We start from the raw sequence: 17,785 nt of genomic DNA, 5'->3' as shown, positions 1-17,785 counted from the left end.
CCCAGCCTGGGTGACAGAGTGAGACCCTGTCTCAAAGGAAAAAAAAAAAAAAAGTCCACGTCATCTATACTATCCTGGTCTACCATCACGGCAGATTTATACCAGTTTATACAGACATATAATATAGTATTGATTTACTCTTCATTTGGACAAGGGTATATTTTGTTGTAGTGTTAGTAAGAACACTTCATTATCCATTTCATTATCTTTCACTGTATAAACCCTAAAACATACCATGATAAAAATATAAGTGGGCAAAGATTGAAGGCATTTGGTGTAGGTATGGACTCAAGGGCAAACCTGCATTCTTTGGGTATGTTCCATACCACTTCTTGACTTCAAATGTAAATCAATGTTTTTAAAACCTGGAATAAAAAGTACTACCACCTTGAATTTATTAAATCCTTCACATTTTTCAAAGTATAAAAGATAATTTGTTACTCACTTTGGAAATTCACTAGTCTAGGACTTAAGAGATGTAGTTCTAGTCTTAATTATTGTCATTCCTCGGCTAGGGAAGGTTATTTAAATGATATATTTTGGTATTATGGATTAAACAGAGTGAATAATATTTTTGAGCAAATGCAGAATAGTATTAAAACTAGTTAAAGGAAAATGTTTCAAAAGTCTATGTGATGGAGTCTAAATCAAATTACTACCATTATGTAACATTTGAAAAACTACTCTAGAGATTAAAAAAAGAAGTGACGTCTCCACATAAGCAGCCTTCCCAACATAACACTCATCTGATGTGTCTTGTGGTTTTGGTGTGTGTATGTGTTTTTTAAAAAGAAAATCTGAATTTTTGTTTTGTTTTACCAAGTATTTAGAACACAAATAAGAGCAGAACTCAACTACTTTGAGATTCTACTATGGAATAAAGTTCAGAAAAACCAGATCACTGTCACATTCCATTTATTCTGCTCAAACCCTGACAGTAGTAAAGTTAAAAAACAAAAAACTGGGCTGGGTGCAGTGGCTCATGCCTGTAATCCCAGCACTTTGGGAGGCCAAGGAGGGCAGATCACGAGGTCAGGAGATAGAGACCAGCATGGCCAACATGGTGAAACCCCGTCTCTATTAAAAATACAAAAATTAGCTGGGCGTGGTTGTACGCACCTGTAGTCCCAGCTACTCAGGAGGCTGAGGTTACAGAATCGCTTGAATCTGCGAGGCAGAGGTTGCAGGGAGCCAAGACTGCGCCACTGCACTCCAGCCTGGCGACAGAGTGAGATTCCATCTCAAAAACAACAACAACAACAAAAACTGACTACTAGGCAGGCATGGTGGCTCACGCCTGTGATTCCAGCACTTGGGGAGGCTGAAGCAGGAGGATCACTTGAGGCGAGGAGTTTGAGACCAGCCTAGGCAACATAGACGCTGTTTCTACCAAAAAAAAAAAAAGTTTGAGACGGAGTCACGCTCTGTCGCCAGGCTGCAGTGCAGTGGCATAATCTCGGCTCACTGCAACCTCTACCTTGTGGGTTCAAGTAATTCCCCCGCCTCAACCTCCTAAATAGCTGGGACTACAGGTGTGCGCCACCACACCCAGCTAATTTTTTTTTTTTTTCTTAATTTTTAGTAGAGACGGGGTTTCATGTTGTCCAGGATGGTCTTAATCTCTTGACTTTGTGATCTGCCCACCTCGGCCTCCCAAAGTGCTGGGATTACAAGCGTGAGCCACCGTACCTGGCCAAAAATTTTTTTTTTTAGGCATGGAAGCATGTGCCTATAGTCCTAGCTCTTTAGGAGGCTGAGGCAGGAAGATCACTTGTACCTAGGAGTTCGAGGCTGCAGTGAGCCATGATCACACCACTGCAATCCATGGAGCCTGGGTGACAGAGCGAGACCTTGTCTCTAAAAAACTAACTAAATAAAATAAACTACTTATTTGATCTACACATATAATTATAGTACTCAGATGCCACCACTAGATGATGATGATGAAGTTTTCCCCATAAACATTCACTCTAGTTATGAGTAAGCAATACAAATTCCACAGAAACTATCAAGTCCTAAGTATGATGTGCAAGGGATTATTTTTAAAAATCCACACTAAAGAAACTATCCATCCATAAGTTTAAAAGGTGATGAATGAAAATAAGTCTATAAATACACACATGTAATGCTAAATAACAATGGGAATTATTGAAAACATAATTTTGGTTGGATTTAAGATTAAGGAAAGCAGAATTATCATAATGATCCTTAGAACATTTCAATACAGAGCTACAGTGTTTCTCCTGTATTTATATAAAACAAATTTTCACACTTAGTAAAGAATTCTTGTAGTAAATATAGTATCAGAAACAAATCACTGGCTGGGTGTGGTGGCTCACACCTGTAATCCCAGCACTTTGGGAGGCTGGGGCAGGCAGATTGCTTGAGCTCAGGAGTTGGAGACCAGACTGGGCAACATGGCAAAACCCCATCTCTACAAAAAAAAATGCAAAAATTAGCCGGGTGTGGTGGCTTGTACCTGTAGTCCCAGCTATTCAGGAGGCTGAGGTGGGAGGATCTCTGGAGCCCAGGATGGGGAGGTTGCAGTGAGCCGAGATCGTGCCACTACACTCCAGCCTGGGTGACAGAGAGAGACCCTGTCTCCAAAAAAAAAAAAAGAAAAGAAAAGAAAAAGAAAATCAATTTGACTTGACTTGTGAGTTACAAATGTAGCAGAAGCATTATACTTTCTGTACTAAAGCATTCTGAGGACCATCATGATACGTACATGTGTATAAACACATGCATGCATACACATTCATTTAACAAGGTAAAAAGGCATATCAATGGAAGCAAAGAGAACCAGTATTCAGTTCAGGTTATATATCATTTAAATCTCAAAACTGTTCCTGACAATGTAAAGCAGAGGCAATAACATGCTGAAGGAGAGAGAGAGAGAAAACACAGGGCCTGCAGTCTCACTGGACTCAGAATATTTATTGGGGAGTTCTAAAATACTTGTCTGGTAGCAGTACTACCCTAACCTCATTATGAATATATCTGTTAGGATATCCTCAGTAATACAAACATTGGGGGATATAATACCAAAAAATAAATGTCAATGAGAAAGTTACACCACAGGAAGTATCTTAAATTGGTAAGTACAGAGATCCGTATGTCATAAGCTGGCAAGCAAGTCCTTACCTGGCAACGCCTCCATAGTCAAGGCCTTCTTCTCCACGAAATTTTATCATTAATCGCTTCCAGAGATCTTTTGGTCTCATTTTCATGACCTGTCGATATGATTCCTAAAAAAAAATAATTTTTAATACAGTATTACTATTAGGTCCTTTTAGCCTATTACTTAATCTCTCCCTGCCAATCCACTCAAAAAACTCAAGTCTAAATAAGGTGAAATTTGGCCAGGTGCAGTAGCTCATACCTGTAATCCCAACACTGTGGGAGGCTGAGGCAGGAGGATCACCTGAGGCTAGGAATTCTAGACCAGCCTGGGCAACATAGTGAAACTGTCTGCACAAAAAAAAATTTTCTTAAATGGCTGGGCATGGTGGCACGCGCCTGTAGTCCTAGCTACTTGGGAGGCTAAGGTGGGAGGACTGCTTGAGCCCAGCAGTTCAAGGCTACAGTGAACTATGATCATGCCACTGCATCCAGCCTGGTGACAGAGCAAGACCTTGTCTCTTTTAAAAAAAGAAAAAGAGGCGGCCTGGCGCAGTGGCTCATGCCTGTAATCCCAGCACTTTGGGAGGCTGAGGCAGGCAGATCACGAGCTTAACAGATCGAGACCATCCTGACCAACACGGTGAAACCCCATCTCTACTAAAAATACAAAAATTAGCTGGGCACAGTAAGTGCGTGCCTGTAGTCCCAGCTACTCAGGAGGCTGAGGCAGGAGAATCACTTGAACCTGGGAGGTGGAAGCTGCAGTGAGCTGAGATTGTGCCACTGCACTCCAGCCTGGTGACAGACTCTGTCTCAAAAAGAGAAAGAGAAAGAGAGAAAGGGGGGGGAGGGGGAAGGGGAAGGGAGGGGAAGGGGAAGGGGAAGGGGAAGGGGAAGAAGAAGGGGAAGGACAGGGGAAGGGGAAGGGGGCGAGGGGGGATGGGGAGGGGGGACGGGGAGGGGGGAGGGGGGAGGGGGGAGGGGGGAGGGGGGGAGGGGGGAGGGGGAAGGGGGGGGGGGAGGGGGGAGGGGGGAGGGGGAGGGGGAAGGGGGGAGGGGGGAGGGGGGAGGGGGGGAGGGGGGAGGGGGAAGGGGGGGAGGGGGAAGGGGGGAGGGGGGAGGGTACTCTCAGTATTCTTGGAAAAGAGCATGAAATAAATTTAATTTCTATTTTTTTTTCTTTTTTTTTTGAGATGGAGTTTCATTCTCATTGCCTAGGCTGGAGTACAATGGTACAATCTCAGCTCACCACAACCTCTGCCTCCCAGGTCCAAGCAGTTCTCCTGCCTCAGCCTCCCGAGTAGCTGGGATTACAGGCATGTGCTACCACGCCCAGCTAATTTTGTATTTTTAGTAGAGATGGGGTTTCTCCATGTCAGGCTGGTCTGGAACTCGTGACCTCAGGTGATCCACCCATCTCGGCCTCCCAAAGTGCTGGGATTACAGGCGTGAGCCACTGCGCCTGGACAATTTCTCTCTAATTTAAAATAAGGTTTGTATTAGCAAACAATGGGTTTCTGGAAAAAAAATAATAAAACAAAATAAGGCTGTAAATTTACCTCAAAAATCTCTTCCCTGGAAACCTCGATGCGGCAGTGACCTGCCTGAGGCTGTTGCTGGGAAAGTTCTTGCCGCAAAATTTTTAGTTTCTGAACCAGGTCTCGCTTGTACCTTGGGACTGTCAGGCATTCTGTGTCATCAGGACATAACGATACCACTTGCTGTTGCTGCTGGTCTTTCAATTGGTTCTGCCGACTAGAAGTAAACATAGATGTTATTATTAAAGTATTTCAAATTTTAAAAATTGCAATTATAGATTTAAAATAGCATCATATTATAAAGCAAGTCTAGCTATATCATTTTCCAAGCCTTAGTAGAACATATACTTGGCTTGACATTTTTTGGCAGCAATAAACCAGCCACAAAGTTTATTTCTCATAGTCCACATAAACTGATAGAATTGGATAATGGAATTTTATCCATAAAGCTTTATATAGCTTCTGAGGACAAATTTTTCTAATATAGCTTCCATTTTCCCCTACAGAGTTAACCATCACCCACTTTAAAACTCAGGCATGTGCCAAACACTGCTTGTTATCTAGAAGCTGTCTTTCTGGAAGAGCCAAACAGGAGTCTGAATGGCAACTTGGCAGGGATCCCTTCTTTTTTATACACCAGGCCAAATCTTATGCCTAAAACATATGACCATACAGAGAAAACACAGCTTTGTTAAAAATGCCAAGTCAATATTACCTACTGTTACAAATACTATAATAAAGATTTTTAAAATATACACACAAAAGCAAAATAGATTATGTACATAAATGCATTCCATAAACTGTATAATCTTATTTTTTTAAATGAACTTGGGTATATTTCACATCAGATACAAAAAGTAACTCAAAATGGATTGCAGACATCAATGTAAAATCTAAAGCCATAAAACTTCTAAACACAGGAGAAAATTTGTTATGACATACATTAATTTCTTAGATATAACACCGAAAGCACAATCCATGAAAGAACAAATGGATAAACAGAACATCCATTTTTAATTTTTTTTTAAAGAGGCAGGGTCTTGCTATATTACCCAGGCTGGCCCTGAACTCCTGGCTCAAGTGATCCTCCTGTCTCAGCCTCCTGGTAGCCAGAACTACAGGCACACAACACCACCCCGGCTTAAAGAAAATTGCTGCTCTTCAAAAGACACTGTTTAGGAAAACCAAAAGACTAGTCAAGTCACAGACTAGGAGAAGACCTTTGGAAGCATATATCTGATATGTAAATATCTAAAGAACCTCAAAACTCAACAAAAATCTGAGCTGCTCGATTTGGGAGGGCTGGGGACATGACAAAAGATTCCACCAAAGAAGCCATTCTACTCCTAGGTTATTTATTTAACCAAGAGAAATGAGAGCATATGTCCACACAAAGACTTGCACATACATGTTCATAATACTTTTATCTGTCAAAGTGAAACACTGGAAAACAACCCAAATGTCCATCAGTAGACAAATGAATAAACTGTGGAATGCCCATACAATGGAATACCACCACCAATAAAAAGAAATGAACTATATATGCAACGACAGCGATGAATCTCAAGATTGTGTGAGTAAAAGAAATCATACTGCACGATTCCATTTATCTAGAAAATGCAAACTAATACACTGACAGAAAGCAGGTCAGTAGTTCGCTGGAGATAGGGTGTTATGGGTTGAGCTGTGTGTCCCCCAAAAAGACATGCTGAAGTCTCAACATCTGGTCAACCTGTGGATTTGACCTTATTTGGAAATAAGGTCTCTGCAGATATAATCAAGGTAAGGTAAGATCATACTGGATTAGGATGGCCTTAAATCCAAAAACTGATGTCTTTATATAAGAAGAGGGAAATTAGGATACATACATACGGGGAAAGAAGACTATGGGAAGACAGAAAACAAAGATTGGAGCAATTTGTCTATAAGCCAAGTAACACCAAGGTTTCCAGAAACCACTGGAAGTTAGGAGAGAGGCATGGAACAGATTCTCTCTCAAAGCCTCTGGAAGGAACTCATTATCACTTACTACAGAGTCAGCCCCTTACCCTGTATAGTTCTGCCTCCAGAATTGTAAGAGAACGAATTTCTGTCGTTTTAAGCCACCCAGTTCATGGTATTTTGTTACAGCAGCCCTGGGAAACTAACACAGGTGGAAGTCCCACAGGGAAGGACAGAAAAAGGAATCACAAAAGGGCAAGAGAAAACTTTTGGGGGTGGTGAATATGTTCACTATCTTCACTGTGGTCATGGTTTCATGGTATATGTCAAAACTCAAACTGCACACTTTAAATATTCAGTTTATTGTATGTGAATATATTTCAATGAGGCTGGTTTTCAAAAATCCAGCGGACATCAAGCCTCTTCACAAAGCCTCCTGTGAAAGACTAAGCCATACAAATGGAAAGGTGGCTTAGAGCTGAAGGATAAAACTGACACAGAAGAAAATCCTTTTGGGATAAGAGCAGCTAGCCTGGAACTATTGTTCCTGATGCACTCAGGGAAAAAAAAATTTAACTACTCAATAAAACAGCCTGTCTCTTCAGGTGTACTTGGGTGCAAGGGACAGTTCTGTAAGGGCTGGTGTGAGAGTATAGGCCAGGAAACAGTGGGGGTGCTGGTCTGCTATCCTTTTGGGCCTCTGCCAATGTCTAAAGACTTTATCAAACAAGCAAATGATTTTCTTGAAATCAAATAAATCTGATAAGCAGGGAAAAGACTCAAATTGTAATCCCCTTGCCCATAAGCCATCTTTTTCTTTAAAAAGAAAAGCTTCCTTTAAGGGTATAGGGCAGAATATCTTCATGCCATGCCAGTCAAAGGAAGGGAAATAAGTAATTAGTGTTACAGGAATCAAAACAGGAAGGGGAAAAAAAAACCCTCCATAGTCAGACTGGGTGGTTCAAATCCCAGCTCCAGCACCTTTTATGCACCTCTGGACAAGTTTTATAACTGCTTGACGCTCCATTTTTCTCACTGGTGAGAAGGAAGTAGCCCAGGATTGCAATGCAGATGACGTGGGCACTCAGAGCATGGTAGTGCAAAACAAATGTCAGTTACTATAGCTACTATTAAGGTAGTTACTGAGTTAGAAGAACATGCTTTTCAAGCAAAGGAAACAAACAAAAAAAAAAGATGGACTAAAATGCTTTCTAAGAAGAATATGCTTCCTTGGCAAAGTTATTTATTAAACTCCAATGACAATGTTTTGCAATAGTTTAACAACACTGTATCCTGTCACTGACAGATTAGATACTGAGGTTTCACAGAAACTACACAATCTTCAGAACATGTAGAATGACCCCCCTGGAAGAGAATAATGGCAGTAATATTGCAGGAGGGGTTAAAAAAAAAAAAAAAAAAGGGCTAAGGAAGATTAATGCGTCTCTACAAGAAAGGCTTTAAGTCAAACCAGATATCCTAAAAATGTACATTTATATACAATAGGACCAGGATACACTTCGAAGAGGTAACTTCTTTTGTTGCTTCCTCCCAAAATATTAATTCTCAATTCTTCTCAGCTTATATACCACATTCCTCTCTAAAACACGATTTGTCCCACGACATTTTTATCTGGCTCAGATAAGCAGGGTCTCAATCTGTTGCCTAGGATGAAGTGAAGTGCTGTGTCACGATCATAGCTCACTGTAACCTCCAACTCTTGGGCTCAAAGGATCCTCCTACCTAGCCTCCCAAAGCACTGGGATTACAGTCGTGAGCAACTGTGCCCAGTTCCTCCTGATTATAATGCAGTACTGCCTTTCTCATTTCCTAAATGCTGAAACAGTAAAAAAAAAAAAAAAAAAAAAAAAAAAAAAAAACTAGCTAAAAACAGTCATCTAAAAATATTTTAGGTTCCATGACAATATAATCCAAACATCATAACACCCTAAAATCCAAAATAAGGGTTAAACTAATTTCTTCACTTCAGAATTAGCCTAATAACAATAATCTATATTCTAATGACATTTTTGCCAAAAAAATTTCCGAGAGAGAAGAACAATAAAAACCATAATAGATCTACCAAATGAGGTAATAATATATTTGATGGCTCAAAGACATAGATTCAAAACTCCATTAACACTCATTTAAAGAAAAACCCCAAAATTTAAAAATGTTTAAAAAATAGAAATAAAACAATAGAAAAAATGTTCTATCTAACATATCCTCATATGTAAAGATTAATAAATTAACAGTTATAATTTAAAATTAGCACCTTATGAATCTCTTTAAAACTACAATTTAAGGTTAAAATTGTTTCTTATATATCTCAATAAATTGTTTCACATATAAATTATGTACTACATTACATAGCTGAATAAAAACTAATTTATCACTTTAAAGTTAATTTATGATGGCAATTTTAATGCTGAAAATAACTTGTATATGTTTTATCTAATGTAACAGAAATATAAATCCCAGGGAGGATCTATCAGGTTAGAGACTTTACTGAACTAGTAGCTGAAGTTGTGAAATCCTGTCCTTGAAGAAGGAAAAAGAAAAAAAAAACAAAAAAACAAAAACCGATGTAGAAATGCTTAAGTTTTCTGGTTTGTTTTTTGTTTTTGTTTTGAGACAGAGTCTCACTCTGCCGCCCAGGCTGGAGTGCAGTGGTGTGATCTCGGCTCACTGCAACCTCCGCCTCCCAGGTTCAAGCAATTCTCCTGCCTCAGCCTCCCGAGTAGTTGGGACTGCAGGTGCCCACCACCACGCCAGGCTAATTTTTGTATTTTTAGTAGAGACAGGGTTTCGCCATATTGGCCAGGCTGGTATCGAACTCCTGACCTTGTGATCCGCCCACCTCAGCCTCCCAAAGTGCTGGGATTACAGGTGTGATCCACCATGCCCAGCCAACAGAGAGTTTTTTTTTTTTTTTTTTTTTTCCGGACAGAGACTCTGTCGCCCAGGCTGGAGTACAGTGGCACAATCTCAGCTCACTATACTCTCCACCCCACAGGTTCAAGGAATTCTCATGCCTCAGGATTCCCGAGTAGCTGGGATTACGGGCACACACCACCACGCCTGATTAACTTTTTGTAGAGACAGGATTTTGTCACGTTGGCCAGGCAGATCTCCAACTCCTGGCCTCAAGTGATCTACCCGCCTCGGCCTCCCAAAGTGCTGGGATTACCAGTGTGAGCCACCATGCCCAGCCTTAAGCTTTTTCATAGCATAATAACTTGCAATCAAAGATACTGAAGAGAGGAACAAATTAATACTTAAATACAAAAATGTTCAAATGAAAACTTTCTATTAAGAATATGCATAAAACTTCCAGGTAATGCAAATACTGGCCATATTAATGGAAACTAATCAACAAAATTGCAAAACTAACAATTACAAGAAAACGAGTCAAATGTTCTTCAAGTTACTTCCTGTCATTTACTCCAACAAATACAAGAGGCAACAGACATTTCTAATCATTCCACCTGTAGTTCTTCCTTCAGAACATTATTTTTTTATTATTTATTACAACTAACTATTCAGCAAAAAGATAGAAGATCTGTAACTGTTCTACTGAAATGTTCTACCAGCAACATCAAGGCAAACATCTATTACCTAAAGCAGGGGCGTCCAATCTTTTGGCTTCCCTGGGCCACACTGAAAGGAGAACTGTCTCAGGCCACACATAAAATACACTAACAATAGCGAATGAGCTGTTTAAAAAAATCTCATAATGTTTTGTTTTTGAAAGAAGGTCTGGCTCTATCACCCAGGCTGGAATGCAGTGGCGTGATCTTGGCTCACTGCAACCTCCACCTCCCAGGTTCAAGCAGTTCTCCTGCCTCAGCCTCCTGGGTCCCAACTAGCTGGGATTACAGGTGCCCACCACCATGCCCGGTTTTTTTTTTTGAGATGGAGTTTTGCTCTATTGCCAAGCTGGAGTACAGTGGCACAGTCTCGGCTCACTGCAACCTCCACCTCCCTGGTTCAAGCGATTCTCCTGCCTCAGCCTCCCGAGTAGCTGGGACTATAGGCGCAATGCCACTACGCCCGGCTAATTTTTTGTATTTTTAGTAGAGACGGGGTTTCACTGTGTTAGCCAGGGTGGTCTTGATCTCCTGACCTTGTGATCCACCCGCCTCAGACTCCCAAAGTGCTGGGATTACAGGCGTGGATCACTGCACCTGGCCTAATTTTTGTATTTTTAGTAGAGACGCAGTTTCACCATGTTGGCCAAGCTGGTCTCGATCTCCTGACCTCAGGCAATCCGCCTGCCTCAGCCTACCAAAGTGCTGGGATTACAGGCATTGAGCCACCACACCTAGCCCACATAATGGTTTTTAAGAAGGTTTACCAGTTTGTGTTGGGCCGCATTGAAAGCCGTCCTGGACCCAGCCTAAGGGCCGTGGGTTGGACAAGCTTGACCTAAAGGGATGATCCTGGAGGCAGGAGGTAAATAAAGCACAACCATCTCTTGGAGCTTTCCTGGGCCTCTGAGAGAGCCATACTGGCTCTTCATTATCATTGTATATTTGTCAAGTACTTTGGGTATGTTACATAGTAAAGCAGCAAAAATAAATGGGGATACGGGTCTTCTTAAGGAATTCAAAGTCCAGTAGGGAAAGCAGAAAGGTAACAAACAATTATGATACAAAAGTAGAACAAAAGCCCTCTGTAGAGTGCTCCAACATCTTTTATTCCTTATCATCTCCCCAAAATCCAATTTGTTGTCCCTATATGCCCTTTAAAAAAACCTAGGTCGGGCATGGTGGCTCACACCTGTAATCCTAGCACTTTGGGAGGCCGAGGCAGGAGGATCACTTAAGGTCAAGAGTTGGAGACCAGCCTGGCTAACACAGTGAAACCTCATCTCTACTAAAAATACAAAAATTAGCCAGGCGTGGTGGTGGGTGCCTGTAATCCCAGCTACTTGGGAGGCTGAGCCAGAAGAATTGCTTGAACTCAGGACATGGAGGGTGCAGTGAGTTGAGATTGTGCCATCGCACCCCAGCCTGGGCGACCACAGGGAAACTCCATCTCAAAAAAAAGAAAAAAAAAAAAAAAATTCCATACACAAAAGTAAAGTCCACATGGATTAATGACTTCATTGTAAAAGACAAAACTATAAATGTATCAAAAACATTTACTTATAGTTCAAATTTTAAAAGATAAAGATTACATTAGAAAAATGGGCAAAAAGATCCAAATTCACAAAAGAGTTGATGCAGCTGGTCAACAGGCCAAAGAAAAACTGTTCAAGCTCAACAGACAATGGCAAAAAACTGTGAAGAGGACCTTCATAAAAACAGGAAATCCAAATAGTCAATAAACCTATAAAAAGGCGCTCAACCTCTTCAGCAATTAGGCAAATTCAAGTTAAAGTTACAATGGGAAACCATTAAACATCAGAACGGCAAAAATTTCAAAGTCCAACAACAGCAAGTACCGGCAAGCTTCTGCAGCAACAGGAACTCATATATTGCTGGTAAAAGACTAAACTGGCATAGCCACTTTAGAAAAGTTGCCTTTATATATTAACGTTGAAGACAGAAATATTCTATGACATAGCAATTCCACCACCAGGCAAGCACCCTAGAGCAGTGTTACTCAAAGGGTAGACTGCAGATGACACTTATTTTGCTCTCCAGGCTATATAGATCCTAATGCACAAAAACAGTCCATACTTCTCTATTTCTTCAGATACTTTTACATTAGGGCTTTCAAATACCTGAGACCTTCATTTGTAAGCAAGGTTTTAGAATCTTCTATCTACAATAAGGTAAGATCTACTGACATAATGAGACTGCCAGGATAATTATACATATTTCAAAGGAGGAACCAAAGATACACATTTTAAATGTTTTCTCCTATTATCCTAAAAAAATTGGTAGCCAGTTCTCATTTAAATGTTTTGCTTTATTAACCTAACTCCAAAAATTAATGAAACAAGGACATTTTCAGAAGTCATTTTAAAGAATATTATTTTGTTGTGTTTTTAACATTTTAACATACATAATAAGAACTTTACAAAAGGTGAATGAGGAAGACCAAGCAGGTAACAAACGTCACCATTCATTTAGAGAAGCTAAAGTGAAGTATTCTTAGCCTAAAATCCTTGTTGCTATACCACTCTGTGTTTTTGCCAGAAATGTTAAAAAAGACACTTTGCTACTTTGCTTAGTAATGAAGTTTCCTTTTCTCTCTTTTCCTCCTCTTGCCCCCATTCTTCAGAAGGCAATGCTAATAAACAGAATTAGAAGAAATGAGGCAGCTAGAGAGAAAAGAAAAGCAAAGGATGCAAATACACACACAATGTTCACCAGAGTGCCTCACAGGCAGCTGAAGCCAGAGCATCTGGGTTTGACCTCAGACTTCACCACTGGCAACATATGTAGTCATGTAACCTCTATGCCTCAGTTTCCTCATCTGTAAAAACGGCAGTAGCTAACTCATGGAGTTTTTCTGAGGATGAAATTACTAATTTGTGGAGTTTTTTTGTTTGTTTGCTTTTTAAAGACAGAGTCTCACTCTGTTGCCCAAGCTGGAATGAGTGGCGCAATCACAGCTCACTGCAGCCATGAGATCCTCCCACCTAGGTGTCCTGAGGAGCTGGGACCACAGGTGCACACCATCATGACCAGCTAATTTTTAAATTTTCTTTTGAAAGAAGAGGACTCACTATGTTGCCCAGGTTGGTCTTGAACTCCTAGGCTCAAGTGATCCTCCAACCTCAGCCTCCCAAAGTGCTGGGATTACAACATGATCAACATGCCTGGCCTTACTAACATATGTAAAGTATAAAAAACAATGCTTGGCACACAATAAGTGCTACTGAAGTGTTAGCCATTAATATAAATTATTAATAATTTTGTTTTACAATGGCAACACAAAATTAGCCTGTTCAACCCCTACTTCTGCTGTCAAGATACTGCCTCTGTAAAAGACCACCTTGAGCACCTCTGATAATCCTTTTCCTAACATTCCAAGACAGGTTCCTACTTAAAAGCATAGTAGGTTTAAAATACTCATATCCTTGTCACACTCTTACATAAATTTTGCTCAACAAAAGTAAATTATAACTGATGAAAGAAGATGTTCTTTTTTTTTTTTTTTTTGAGACAGAGTCTCGCTCTGTTGCCCAGGCTGGAGTGCAGTGGCCGGATCTCAGCTCACTGCAAGCTCTGCCTCCCAGGTTTATACCATTCTCCTGCCTCAGCCTCCTGAGTAGCTGGGACTACAGGCACCCGCCACCTCGCCCGGCTAGTTTTTTGTATTTTTTAGTAGAGACGGGGTTTTACCGTGTTAGCCAGGATGGTCTCGATCTCCTGACCTCGTGATCTGCCCGTCTCGGCCTCCCAAAGTGCTGGGATTTTTTTTTTTTTTTTTGAGATGGAGTCTCGCTCTGTCCCCCGGGCTGGAGTGCAGTGGTGCGATCTCGACTCACTGCAAGCTCCGCCTCCTGGGTTCACACCCTTCTCCTGCCTCAGCCTCCTGAGTAGCTGGGACTACAGGCGCCCGCCACAGCGACTGGCTAATTTTTTGTATTTTTAGTGGAGACGGGGTTTCACCGTGGTCTTGATCTCCTGACCTTGTGATCCGCCCGCCTCGGCCTCCCAAAGTGCTGGGATTACAGGCGTGAGCCACCGCGCCCGGCCTTTTTTTTTTTTTTTTTAAAGAGACAGGGTCTCCATCTGTCACCCAGGCTGGAGTTGGAGTAGTGTGATCACAGTTCACTGCAGCCTCAAACTCCTGGGCTAAGGAGAGTCTCCTGCCTCAGTTTCCCAAGTAGCTAGGACTGCAGGCATGTACCACCACATCCAGCTAATTTTTTAATTTAAAAAACTTTTTTTTTTTTTATAGAGACGAGGTCTCACTATGTTGACCAGGCTAGTCTCAAACCCCTGGCCTCAAGTGATCCTGCTGCCTTGGACTCCCAAAGCAATGGGATTAAAGGCATGAGCTACTGCACCCAGCCTCACATTTATTATTAAAAGCATCTATTTGTTTGATCTTCCCATTTTAACATGTATTGTTTCAAAAACTTACTTTAAAACTAAATGCAAGTTAGCAGAGAGCCGAGGATCTGTAAATTGTGTTGTTCTGTTGTTATGGTCAACGAAATAAACTCTGCCTGTTGCCGTATTACGGATCTCCCATCCAGGAGGCAATGGACCAAGCTCTTCACAATTGATGTTGCTAAGATCCCTGCAAAAACAAATATAAAATAAAAAATACCTCATTGCTGGCCCTCCTCAACCAAGCAAGTGTAAATGACACAGAACAATTCCACAAAGTCTGAGAAAATGTATTGTTTCAGAAACTTGAGATGTTCAGCTGGAATCTTTAATTCCCAATGGCTTAATATATTCGCATCTTCAAAGCCCAATCCGTAAATGGCTCAGAAAAACTTATCACATAGCCTACATTTTTTAGTAAGTTCCTAGGCTTTAATGTAACACAGATTTAAACTAATATAAAATCAATCACAATATTTGCCAACATAAACTGTATTTCAATACATTTTTGACAGGAAATAATTTTACAAGTGTCAGTGATATCAAGAATTAAATGCTTTCTCAAATTTCCCTTCATTTCTTTACTATACCATAAAATTTGCATAAAATGTCCATCCCATGATTAATTTTAAGCTCTCCAACAAAGCAAAACTGGAAATGTTACTGAAATTATGATCCTGAAAAAATCACAGCATATTTTTAAAGAATAAACTGCAATTCTAAAATCTGTAGTCAGTCAATGAAGAACCTGTTTAAGATACATTACCAAGAGTGCTCTAAGGGTTACCACTGCAACAAGAAAAGCTAAGACTTTTAATGGACCAAAGACTATTGTTATTATATTACACATTCTTAAAATACTAGTATATATAAACAAGGATTTATAGCGTCTGAAAGAATGAGTTAAGGAGCTTCCAGGTTGGTGAACATACTGAGGTACCGGGGTGGTGGTCTGAACAGAGAGGGCATGGTAGCTCCTTGCCCTCCCCCCATACTGTGCCCTAAGCATTGCTTCCATTTGGCTGTTCCAGAGCTGTATTCTCTATAGTAAACTGGCAATAGTACTGCAAATTCTTATCCTCTACACTGTTAGAAAAAAACCTTTCAGTGAAGCTTCCAAAGTGTTGAAATTGCTGTTTGTCATCCACCAAAAGAGAAAAGTCACTGCTTTTGGTGACATAACTGAGATTGCATGTAACAATGTAGGATATGCTCAGGTCATTTCCAGCCTTAAATGAATACTTGTAGGCTACCAGAACCATCTGTAAATACCAAAGAAATGACATACTCTGAAAGTGACCAAGAAAACTCAAGCATCTAGACAGCAAAACTGTTCCTGCAGTCCTCTTTTTATTATTAAAAAAAAAAAGAAGAAAAAAGCAGCATGTTTAATGTAAATTGAAATTATAACAGATAATTTTAAGTAATGACAAATTTCATCAAAATCACATTTTAAAAGTTAAACTAGAAAAATGTTTTTCCTGAGATGACCTCTCCTTAGGGTGAAACCAACGATGGGCACACGGGACCTAGGTTTGCCAAAGCAATGATTCTGACTTCTACTATAGGTGCTCCAAGAGACTCCTGCTACAGAACAGCTAAAGTGTAGGAAAAAACACTATTTGAAACACTGCTAGTCTCAAAAGAGGCAAGGGAAAGTTCCAAGAATCCTCCTCAAATTAAAAAAAAAGGGGGGGGAGTTTGGGGGACTGATTGAAGCTGGTACCTGAGTGGCAGGTAGGCAGAGGGGCAGGCCAGCAGCAAGACTGGGATAGGAAACCTGAAGCTTCCTCCCCAAGCTGAGAACTCAAAGAGGGAGTTCAGCCTCCCAAATTCAGCCTCCCAAAGTGCTGGGATTATAGGCATGAGCCACTGTGCCGGTCCCAGATAGATTTTTTAATAGTTTAGAAATGAAAAACAGAAGGTGGAGGCCATTATCCTTAGCAAACTAAAGCAGGAATAGAAAACCAAATACTGCATGTTCTCACTTATAAGTAGGAGCTAAATGAGGAGAACACACGGACACATAGAGAGGAACAACAGGTACTGTGGCCTACCAGAGGGTGGAACGTGGGAGAAGGGAGAGGATCAGCAAAAATAACTAATGGGTACTAGGCTTAGTATCTGGGTGACAAAATCATCTGTACAACAAACCCCCATGACACAAGTTTACCTATAACAAACCTGCACATGTACCCCTGAACTTAAATGTTAAAAAAAAAAAAATTTTTTTTAATTAAAAAATGAACAATTCTACTGATATAATGCAGAATTTCATTTCATGTCATTTTATTTAGAATTTTACAAATCTACAGTCATACATGGGAGAGCGCTAAAGCACTGATTAAACGAGCAAAAAACTAGAAATAATCTTTATGTCTCATTGGGAGCTGGTTAAAGAAAAATGGAACGTTACACAGTCATACAAAGTAATACAGATCTGTATTTCAGGACTACAGTCAGTCAGTACGCAATATAACAAATAACAAGGCATTAGTCACTGTTTTAAAGAGAAATGCAAAACATGATGAAATGAGATCTCTTAGATAAAACTAGGTATCCTGGATATCTTTAAATAGAGTTTGTTTTAAAGAGTCTGACTTTGCAATTTTATAAGTATCTTTGAAGAGTGATATTCTAATAGAATCTAAATATTTATAGTATACTTTCATAAAAGATCCTCCATACAAAAGGCATATTTGCTAAAGGATCCTCCAAAACAAAAGATACAAGTTTTTAAGGCAATTTGGGGGATACAAAATAAGAAAAATAATCCCAAGTGTTATTTCATAAAATCATCATTCAAAATACATGTCGATACTCAACATGAGATATTCTTAAAGCTTCACAGAAATCCTTTACTCATTAATAAAAAACTGACATGTTTCCTCTGAAATAAGAGCCTGTTACCAACAGTGGTGCTGAAATCTGTCTCAATTTCAATTTCTGTTGCCAGATTACATACTATTCTTTCAACATATAACTCAAGGTCAACTTTCTCACTATTGTAAATCATTTAGTTAAAAAAAACATGATCGGCCAGGGGCAGTGGCTCACACCTGTAATCCCAGCACTTTGGGAGGCTGAGGCGGGTGGATCATGAGGTCAGGAGATCGAGACCATCCTGGCTAACAGAGTGAAACCCCGTCTCTACTAAATATACAA

The 17,785-nt window shown here is 40.3% G+C and overlaps 1 protein-coding gene across 4 annotated transcripts in view; it reads right to left on the bottom strand.

Annotated features, from left to right (window-relative positions):
- The window catches only part of SMURF2 (SMAD specific E3 ubiquitin protein ligase 2), a 121,240-nt gene that overhangs the window by 16,915 nt on the left and 86,540 nt on the right, over nucleotides 1-17,785 (bottom strand). For all 4 annotated transcript variants that reach the window (XR_004430734.1, XM_033183940.1, XM_033183937.1 and 1 more), the window contains 3 exons: nucleotides 14,652-14,810; nucleotides 4,683-4,878; nucleotides 3,145-3,248 (listed from right to left, as the gene is read on the bottom strand). Coding sequence is in view for 3 of the 4 variants with exons in the window: in XM_033183940.1 (XP_033039831.1) it covers nucleotides 3,145-3,248; nucleotides 4,683-4,878; nucleotides 14,652-14,810 (459 nt within the window). In the remaining variant the exon portion in view is untranslated. The remainder of the gene's footprint in view (nucleotides 1-3,144; nucleotides 3,249-4,682; nucleotides 4,879-14,651; nucleotides 14,811-17,785) is intronic.

The sequence above is a fragment of the Trachypithecus francoisi genome, unplaced genomic scaffold, assembly GCF_009764315.1.
Source record: "Trachypithecus francoisi isolate TF-2019V2 unplaced genomic scaffold, Tfra_2.0 Lachesis_group20, whole genome shotgun sequence".
In the NCBI taxonomy this organism is placed as follows: domain Eukaryota; kingdom Metazoa; phylum Chordata; class Mammalia; order Primates; family Cercopithecidae; genus Trachypithecus; species Trachypithecus francoisi.
The sequence above is the reverse complement of the archived record's forward strand: the minus strand, read 5'-3'. Positions and strand labels throughout refer to the sequence as shown.